Below are 10,000 nucleotides of genomic sequence, written 5' to 3'. Positions count from 1 at the left end.
TGGGGGCTTATGCAACTTTCACCCCTTCCCCCAGCCTCTCTCTCCCCTTTTAGTCAACAGTATCAGATTTAAAAGGATTTGTTTTAAAACCTTCTAATTTGGTAATCAGATTTAAATCGCCTTGGCGTGTGTAATCTGAATTAAAGATACTGTACAGTAAACGGTTTGAAGCATGGTGGCATTGTGAACCTGGGCTAGAAGTAACTTCAGCAGCGGTTCTCTCTCCCCCAAATGGGTTACGATGCGACCTTTGCTCCAGGCTAGAAAAAGTATTTTAAAAGAAGGGGGGGGGGGACAACCAGACAGCCGTTATTTGTGAGTAATGACTGCAGCAAACTTTACTGGCTCAAACTGCTGTATAAAATCCACACGATAGAATGAGAAAGAAAGCGATCCTATTTTCCCCCCACCAACCTGTTTTGTAACTTTAGTTTTGCTTGCAACTGCAGTCAGGCAGAAGTGTGACATCTACCAGTATACCCCAATAATAACACTTGAATAATATTATGGAGACAGGATTTTCCCCTTCTAATTTATCATGAATAGTTTCTATACACTTTGATTTAACATTATTAACATTCTATAGACAGTGGCATCTTTAATATGTGGCGATCGCTTCTAAAGACTAATCTCATTACCCTCAAATAGTCATAAAATATGATTTTATTATACTTACGTATTTAATTAGACGGCCAACAATGTAATGGATTTTGAGATCGGGTAGAGCAACAGCTTTGATAATTCACTTATCTTTAGCAATAGTCATTAACCCTCAACACCAGCAAAATAGATTGCTTTCTAACACATCTTTCCACCCTCACCCCCACCCTTGGAGGATGGATGGGGGGTCCCCTGGTAACACAAATCGGACTTCGATTTTCACCGATTAATTAAAATATTAACATACATATCCTGCCAATTCACATAAAACCAGTTCCTAACCCACCCGAGATGGAAATGCTTTTATTCAATACCTTTGAATAAGACGTATATACCTACTGAAGAATATACCTATTCTTTGTCTTGACTTTTTAAAATATGTACATATAATGAATGAAGGCTAGTTGGCTGAGATGTGTACGTGTGTGTGTAGGGGTGGGGGTGTCCCTTGCAGAGGAAGCGTCCAGAAACCCTTTGTCTAACTAAGAGTTTCCCTGTAAAGGCAAATGTCTTTAAAATAGCGTCTATCTACATATATATCTATATCTATCCCTCCATTCATCCATCAATCTGAGAAAAATTCACCTCGTGCTGCCAGCAACTGATCCTCTACAAGTAATTAGCAGTTTCGTTCTTACTTCAAGGGTGTTTCAATTCCTCAGCGCAGTCGTATACATCTCTACTCAGATGTAAGTCCTACTGAGTTTAATGGGACTTTCTCTCAGGTAAGTGGAACAGGACTCCAATCTTACGCACTAGTAGCTTTGGATGTGCATCTCACCCCCCACCCCCCTCTCTCACACACATGCTTCTAATGATTCCTCGAAATCAGAGTTTCAAAGATGTTGCTCTGACCCGTTACCGGAAAAGCATTAAAAGGAAAGCAGAAAATTCTGTCATTTGGAAATCACCCAAAGGCAGGCATCGATTTGGATTTTAAAGATTTCTTTACCGGGTTCGTTTCTTTTTCCCACTCCCGCACGTCAATAGGAGCATAGCTGTAAAGCCTGATTCGAAAAATAAATTCAGAGCGTAATCACAGTAATTCACAAAGAAAGCATTTGAAGCAGCTCTTTTAACGGATGTTTGGGTGCAAAGGGGGCGGCAGCTATTGTTCCTGCTGGCGTGAACCTTCCACACGAACACTATTAGAAAGTTTGCATTTCATGGCTGCGCCTCTACCGCTGACCCTAAGAGGGGCTCTCTTAACCCGAAGATAAAGGGGCTTCGGCGTCGCGCCGCGCAGCTCCTCAAAAGGCACCGATTGCCGTCTTCGCGGTTTGCAAACCACCTGTAATATTTGCAGGGTTGGACCCGGACTTTTAAGCGCGGATGCCTCATTTCATCATGTGTGTGCTTATGAGTGTGTAATGCAGCCAAGTCCGCCAGCTTGGCCAATTCACTTTTCCATAGGCAGGAAACCTTGTCGAAATTGCCCTTCCTTTCGTAATGTAACCCGAATACTGCTGTAAGAGGGAGGGGGGTAGTCGGGGGCATGTGCGTGCCTGGGGGAGGATCCTGATCACCGAGATACTTGTATCTGCCGCGCACCGGGCTCTTTCCTTCGGGCACACGCGCGCAGACTTCCCGGTTCTTTTCTCTCCCAGTGAAGGAAGGTTTCGGAGTCGCCCAGTGCTTTGTAATGCTTCGTGCTTAACACACACAGCATCGGTCTCTGTTGTTTATATTTAGGCTTACTAGTCTTTTAACGATCGTGATTCTTTGCAAATTGAGAGACGCTCCAGCTGTCCTTGGGCTGTGACTTTTTTTTTTTTTTAATATTGTAACTTCATTGGCTGCTGGCGCGCGTGTGTATTGCATGCATATATATTCATATTCACACACATACACACACACATATATATATACACACGCACACTCACACATACACACACACAATCTCGTAAAAAAAAAAAGCTTGAGTTATAAGGGAGGGGGGAGGCGCCGCGCTGCACTCGGCGGCTGCAGCAGTCAGTCAGGACTAAACAAGCTGTGGAGCTCTCGGCTAACCGGAGGATTTGCTCGGCCCCCCATATATGGCGATGGCCCCGCCTCCCGAGCGTCAGAATCTGACAGCGCAGTTCCCGGGGGTTTAGAGTTTTGGCTCCCGGGAAAGGTTCCATTCCTAGGGGATAGAAGGCTGAGTTTTGTACGCTTCCCATCCATTCTGCAAGACGCTAAAGGCCCCTCTTCGCGCTCTCCTGTGTCCAGGAACACCTCTATGGTAATCATTTTTTCGTTTATTTGTCTTTTGGAGCAGGAGAGCCTTGCCAGAAGTGGTCGATTCAGCAGTGTCCTGAAGGTTTTTTGATGCTGTTTTACTAGGATGACACCACATTGAGAAGCCTCTACAAACAAACCACAAAAATTATTTATTTGTTAAAGAAAGGAAGGAAGGAAGGAAGGAAAGAAAAGGCAATCTTTGAATACGGACGGCTGTAATTTCTACTTTTTTTTAAAAAAAAAAAAACGACGACAACAACAAAAACTTATTTTTTTTCCTTCCCCTCCCCCCTTCAACCCTCCGGGTTTTTAATTTATTTTTTAATTTTTTTTTTTTTTAAATCTCCAAACTGGAACGCCATCCAAGTAGAACTGCTCAGTATATTGTTTATGTCGTGCCAAGCCAGGACAGATTGAAGACGGAAAGACGACTTGAACTGGGCTTTTCTGTTCGCGGGGAGTAAAGTCATCGCTTGTATTCCGGTCGCCAAGGAGAGAGAGAAAGGAAAGCGAGCGGGAGGGGGGACCACAGAGAAAGAAACCCCGGCCATCAACTTATCACCCCCTTCCCCCCCTTTCTCTGACATTTCCCATCATTTTTAGCCCCGTTTGGTTAGGAGCTGGTTTTGCCCCCAAATTGTTTTAATGTTTGGGATTCAGGAAAATATACCACGAGGTGGGACGACCATGAAAGAAGAACCGCTGGGCAGTGGAATGAACCCAGTCCGATCATGGATGCATACTGCTGGGGTAGTGGACGCTAACACAGCCGCGCAAAGGTACGTGTGCCAAATGATCCTTTCTCTCCTTCCTCTCGTGTGTTTCGCACACCGGCCGTAAATCGCCCCCCGTGCTCTGCATCAATTGCAATCTCTCTGAACTCCGCTTCAATGCCATTCCCCCCCCCCCCCCAACCCCGTGCGCAGACGGCGCTTCTCCCTCTTCCTCGCCTTCCATTACATCACATTACGGCTATAGCGACAAATCAAGAAAGTCTCCTTTTTCCCAAATGTAATTCCCATCATCTCCCCATGGTTGGTTTGTTTTTTCTTTTAATCAGAAGCCGCCCCCCTCCCCACTCTACCTCCCCCCCGCCCGTCCCTACTCCCTCTGTTTCTCCGGTGTCTCCAATTCTCACCGAGACATTGTCTTGTTTTTCTCCCCGCAGCGGTGTGGGGTTGGCTCGGGCACATTTCGAGAAACAGCCGCCTTCCAATCTCAGAAAATCCAATTTTTTCCACTTCGTCTTAGCTCTGTACGACAGGCAGGGACAGCCAGTGGAGATTGAAAGGACAGCTTTTGTGGACTTTGTGGAAAAAGAGAAAGTAAGTTTTTTAAAAAAAATGTAATCTCCGTTTCCCAAAACCGTTTTAACAGAATTGATGTTATTTGAGCCTGATTCAAAGGGCTAGAGATAATTTTCACCTTGACTTAGACGCTGCCAGTTATAACGGGACTCCAGAGGCGTCCAAACCACGTGCAGTTTCCCCAAGTTCTGATGCCAGGACTGGCCTCTTTAAGACTTGCTTGCAAAGTTGCCTCAGCCCAACGGGCTGCTTTGAACAGGGAAAAGTCACGTTTTCGGTAGTAGGCAAACCTTGCCTGCTGCAGGGATGAGCAAACAAAACAAATCACTGTAATGGAGCTGCAGTAGATTTCTGCTGGTATGAGCAGCTACAGGCCATTTGCAGCATTTTGAAAAAATAAAAATGAACCAAATAAATGCTATTATTTGTCATTACTTGCAGGAGCCAAACAATGAAAAAACTAACAATGGAATTCACTATAAACTCCAGTTATTGTATAGTAATGGTAAGTTTTATTCATCGTTACCTCTTTGTTGTTGTCATTGTTGTTGTTATGCACATCTTTATATATGCTGGAAAACTGCTACCCTCTTTTTGGTGCCCTTTCAAAAAACAAATAAACAAAGGGTATAAAGATTTCTGAGATTAAAATTACATGACTATGAACACGACTCTTCTCATGGCATAGAATGGAAACAAAACATAAAACGATCAATAAGTCAATGGTACTTTACATGATTAACCGGCTGTCTTGAAGTAGAAAGTAACAACAACAAAACACACGCACAAAAACAAAACAAAGCAAAACAAAACAACCCCCCCCCCCCAAATCAATATTGACTCCAGCACAACCTCACTTTTAAGAGATTCCCTCCTCTACTTTGGCAAATGAATGTTAATTATTGTGGTTTCCTACCTCTAACGTGCCAGATGTAAGAGATCCCACACCCAGCTTGGATGAGCCTGGAAGCTGGGTAGCAAATAGACAAGGGAAATGGCATTCGGAAATCCAAACAATCAATGTTGGTCTTCTTTTCCTTTTGACTTTACAATAACCCAGGCCAGTGTAGTGAAACAGGCAGTTGATTCTGCTGAGGCTACTGTCTCATGCTTCCATGGGTCATGTACTTTAGGCAGTCACAATTTGTGTTTCAGATTCTTTTTATTTAAATTCAACCCCCCCCCCCCAACTTCTTAAGTATGCTTGAATACATGGTACATAGCATATCTGTGTAACTTATCTTGCTCAAACCCTGGTCCTTCTGATGCCAGATGCCCTCTGATTGGTTTTTCTTCCACTTTTGCAGGGGTTAGAACGGAACAGGACTTGTACGTTCGGCTAATAGATTCTATGACCAAACAGGTGAGAAAGTTTAAGCTTTTCTAAGAGTTGATGAGTTTTTGAGTTTGGTCTTGGTTCTGAAGGACTGGAGCTCTTGGTGGCTTTTGAAAGTCTTCTTCTTTGAGCCTCCCTGATGTGTTAATTAAAAATTCCATACTGTTGGTAAATATTTAGGAAATGAAAGAGTTTTGTTGTTACTATCTCAAATCTGCCCTCTGGACTTACATTTTCATTTGCCGATATTAGCAAAAGGACAAATGACAAGAGAGGGAAGTGTTAGAGAATTATACGGAGTTTATTTTCAAACACTGGAGAAAAATACTCCAATGTTATCACAGCTTTATTTTAGAACAATTTGGAGGATTAACTTTGTAACATGGGTGAGCAGATGAAAATCCTGTTTTAATCTTGAGGCACTAAAATCAAAGGTGACTTGCTTTTTCCCCTTTCCCTGTTCTTTTCTCTTTCTTTCTCCCTCCCCCCTACTTTTAAAAGGGATGATTTAGACTCATCAGACATTTATTTGGGATGTAAAAGTTAAATGTGCAGAGGTGAAAAGTCATCTTGTTCTCCACTAGTCCGGATTCACCTCGCAGTCCCCCATCTCCATAATTCAAGCTCCATGCTCCATAGGTCACTCACACCCGTCCGTTTTCCCTGAAATCAGCTCCTGTTTCTTCCTCAAACCTCTGACATCCCTTGTAAATAACATAATTACAAGCTGGTCCTTATTAAATTATTTAACATATTTTGGACAACTTTCTGAAGAATAACTAAAAATGTTATCCAAACTCCCTTCAAGACAACTAATTTTTTTTTGTTTTGTTTTTTAAAGCTGCCTGTTAGCTATTGAATGAAAAGCTCAGTCTCTTGGTTTTATTTTATTTTTTTGAGAGATGCATTCACTGGCTTTTCAGTGTGCTTCCTCTATTTTGGAGGAAACAAGCAAATTAAGGGAACTGTATTCTTCCGAAATGATACAGTTCCAGTGGTAACCCTTTATGAAATGCCCAGTGCATTTCTTTTGTCTTTCTTTATGAAAGAGCAGAAAAAGGGATATGTTTTCTCTGCCATCTCTTGGAAAAATAAAAATTGAAACATTAAGGACAAAAGACTGCTTTTCTTAACACTACTTTTAAGACCCCATTTCAGTTTGTTTAAGCTTTTGAGCATCCTTCCCTCCCCCCCGCTTTTGAAAGCAGAAAGTTTTCAGTGTTCTTGACAAAAATAGGGTTAGATTTAAATGCCCCCAGCAGTAAATGGGTGGTATTCTTTCACAGAAAACCCGATCTGACAGGCAAACGCCAGTCCCTTGACAAAGACGGAGGCGTTGTGCCCTCCAATAATTTTTCAATAGGTTACAGAGAAGTACCCTTTTAAACTCTGGAGCACTCTCGAGTTGACAATGTCTTCTTATTTCCTTTGTACATATCAGCTAAATGTTTTCGGAAATCGCTGTAGGCTAATTAAGAGGGTACTATGGGCAGCTCTGTAGGTTTCACTGCTCTCCAATGAAGGGGGAGAGAGAGAGAGAGAAAGAAAGAAACGACCACTCTTAAGCACATTTTTATTAGTAATGGAAGCTGCGGACTTTTGCAGGAGTTCCAGTGCTGAAAATACAAGCTTTTAATCTCTCTTCGCTGACGGGGAGGAAAGAGGGGGGAAAATAGCCCAGTAACTGATCAAAGAGTCAATGGCGCTGAACCGACAGTTTATGGATTTCTCTTGGTGCTACAAAATAAAAAATAAATCACATCTAAATACGCGGATTCATCCGAGGCGAAGTAACTATCACCCGAAATGGTATGGCGTGCTGCAACAACAAACATTTGCAGACCCCAACTGCTGGTTGTATCTGCGGTCCCCTATGTTACTTCAAGCTGTCCAGACAAGTCCAGCTTTTATCAGGGGACCTCTTGGAAAACAAGGCCTTGTCTCCGATTCTGCGATGAGGACTTTCGCGGGCTTTCCTTGGCAAGGACCCCGCTTTCCCAGCATAGCGAGCACAAAAGTGGCTTACACCGGATAGGTAAGGGAGAAACTATTTTCCTGCAAGCTTGTAATGGCGAAAGAATGGAGATGGAGGTGTTTCTGTGTCTCCCCCCCCCCCTTCTCATTCTGCACCGCACACAGCACCGATTGCAAGGAAGGCAAAAGGCTGGTAGGAATGAGAGTGGAATCAAGTGACCTCACTGAGCACAGACGGCTGAGGCCCAGGCTGTGAGAGAGAAAGAGAGAGCAGGGAAGGAGGGGGAGGCAAAGCAAAAGAAGTGGAGGAGGAGGAGGAGGAGGTGGAGGAGGTGGAAGAAGAAGAAGAAGAAGAAGAAGAAGAAGAAGAAGAAGAAGAAGAAGAAGAAGAAGAAGAAGAAGAAGAAGAAGAAGAAGAAGAAGAAGAAGAAGAAGAAGAAGAAGAAGAAGAAGAAGAAGAAGAAGAAGACGACCAGCAGCAGCAGCAGCAGCAGCAGCAGCAGCAGCAGGAAAGCAGTCCTGGTTTGGGACCGCAGGGGCTCGTGTTGATGCACAGTCAGCCGCGGCCTTCCGGAGGAAGAGCCGGGAAGAGATTGCAGGGCCGCCGCCGCTGCTCCGCGTCTCCGGCTCAGTTGCCGGGAAGAGAAGCTGGCGCGCGCAGGAAACCTCTCCCGGGGAGCCTGCGAGGAGACATGCCGCGCGCGCAGGCTGCCCCGGCTCTCGCATTCTCCGGGGGAGGCTGGGGCGGGGGAGGGGCAGGAGCGACGGCGGCAGCGGCTGGAAGGCGGAAAGCTTCTCTACCAGCCGCGGTTTGCAGTGCCTGCTGCTCCCAGGCCGGCCAGGCTCCACACCGGTTCCCCGAAGTCTGGAGAAGGGGAGGGGGAGGAAGAGAGAGAGAGAGAGAACGCACCTATAGCTCCGCACCATCTGTTAGAGCCTCTGCTCAAAACCCACTCAACCGTGTGCCCAGACACACTTGCCTTTTTTACCCAAGAAAAATCATTGTTAGCAGTTTCAAAATAAACACCAGATTGCCCATTAGCACTTTCTTCCCCAAATATCAGACCGATAATAACCATATTGCAGCGCACGCTGCTGGGATTCCTCAAGGCGGTTAGGCGCTTCTTCCTTTGATCGGGAGAAGGAGAAAGGGAGGTGGATTCCTAACTACTTCAAAATAAGCTGTAATCTGCTATGTGGACGCTCTTCGAAAAGAAATGCCTCGTGCATCTATAGAAATGAGGGCCAGAGCAGTAGCCACGGGAATCTTTTTTTCTTATATAAAAGGCCTACTTCATTGCATCTGGCCCTTCTGGGTCCATCAATTTGCACTAATCTTGGTTGGGGGGCTAAAAGCATCCATCTGGGTATTACCAAAAAAATTACATGGTGTCCTGTTTGTAGGTTGAAATACTGTCCGTGTCCTTTAAAATGATGCTGTGCGTTTTGTGTTTGGGGGACAAGGAGGAAAGGGGCATGGATCCTGATCCTTGCACAAACAATAGCCATAAAATCCTTCTAATTAGCCAGTAACAATCTTTAAACTTAACAAAACTCCAATAAAATAAAATCAGCAGGGCCTGTTTGTCAACCATTGAGAATGTTCTGAAGGTTTGAGTGCAAAGATTTTGAGAATTAATAATCTTGTGTAAGTGAAATGTTGGGAACCATTGCTATCCAAAAGCCACTGTTGCTGAGTCCAAAAGTCAAATCAAAGTTTTCTGCTTTAAGGGAAGAAATAATGTTTCTTTCTGTGTTGCTTGTTAATCCAAACCTCAGGGGATATAAAAAGTATTGTACTACTGATTCTAATTGGAATAACATGTTACCACAAAATTGTTTTTTGTATATTACATGCTTTTATTTGCAAAGGTAGATTGGGAAAAAAGAAAAAAAAATCTCAGCTTTTGGCTATGTCAAAATGTGCATGTTAGAGGAAAATATGTCCCAACTAAACAGTTCCCTATAGGGAAATGCCTGCCTTAGAAAAGACTTGATCTCTGAGATCTGAATCATACAGTGCTCCTATGTAGTAGTTGTTTTTTTTAATGGGAGTTTTCTGTCAATCTGGGTTGCTTTAGTGAACCCAAATGGGAAGAAGTGGGACTAATATATAGGGATGAAAGGACAATTTACATTTTAACTGGGATTACCATCTTTCTTCTTCTTCTTGTTTAAGATCACCTCATCTGTGTATTGAAATAGTTTTACTTCAGCCAGATTTCTAGCTGACAGTATTGTGGGGGTGTATGTCTTATTTGTATTTTTTATTACATTTATTTAAAAGCCTGTACTTGCTAAGGTCTGGATTTATGTAATGAATCAGCATGGAAGTAGTGGGGCATACCTAGAATATCTGTTTACTTTTACACAGACCAGCTGAAACAAAATGAGACTTATTCCCTTGAAAAAGTGGAACTGGAGCAGATTTTTTTGTGCACAGAATAGGAGGGGAATAGAACAGGCAAGATCAGTGGGCAGAGAGGGCGGTAGAGAAAGG

At 43.6% G+C, this 10,000-nt stretch overlaps 1 protein-coding gene across 6 annotated transcripts in view; it reads left to right on the top strand.

The window, feature by feature from the left end:
- The first annotated feature begins 3,000 nt into the window (after positions 1–3,000).
- Positions 3,001–10,000, top strand: part of EBF3 (EBF transcription factor 3) — a 186,123-nt gene continuing 179,123 nt past the window's right edge. For all 6 annotated transcript variants that reach the window (XM_088131686.1, XM_088131683.1, XM_088131685.1 and 3 more), the window contains exons 1-4: positions 3,001–3,662; positions 4,052–4,208; positions 4,632–4,695; positions 5,498–5,553. In XM_088131686.1, coding sequence (XP_087987812.1) covers positions 3,529–3,662; positions 4,052–4,208; positions 4,632–4,695; positions 5,498–5,553 — 411 coding nt within the window. In that variant the 5' untranslated portion in view covers positions 3,001–3,528. The remainder of the gene's footprint in view (positions 3,663–4,051; positions 4,209–4,631; positions 4,696–5,497; positions 5,554–10,000) is intronic.

The sequence above is a fragment of the Python bivittatus genome, unplaced genomic scaffold (genome assembly GCF_059951505.1).
Source record: "Python bivittatus isolate LINGU-HERP-01145 unplaced genomic scaffold, Pbiv_v1 ctg000980_np1212, whole genome shotgun sequence".
NCBI lineage: Eukaryota > Metazoa > Chordata > Lepidosauria > Squamata > Pythonidae > Python > Python bivittatus.
This window is presented reverse-complemented; position numbering and strand designations above follow the sequence as displayed.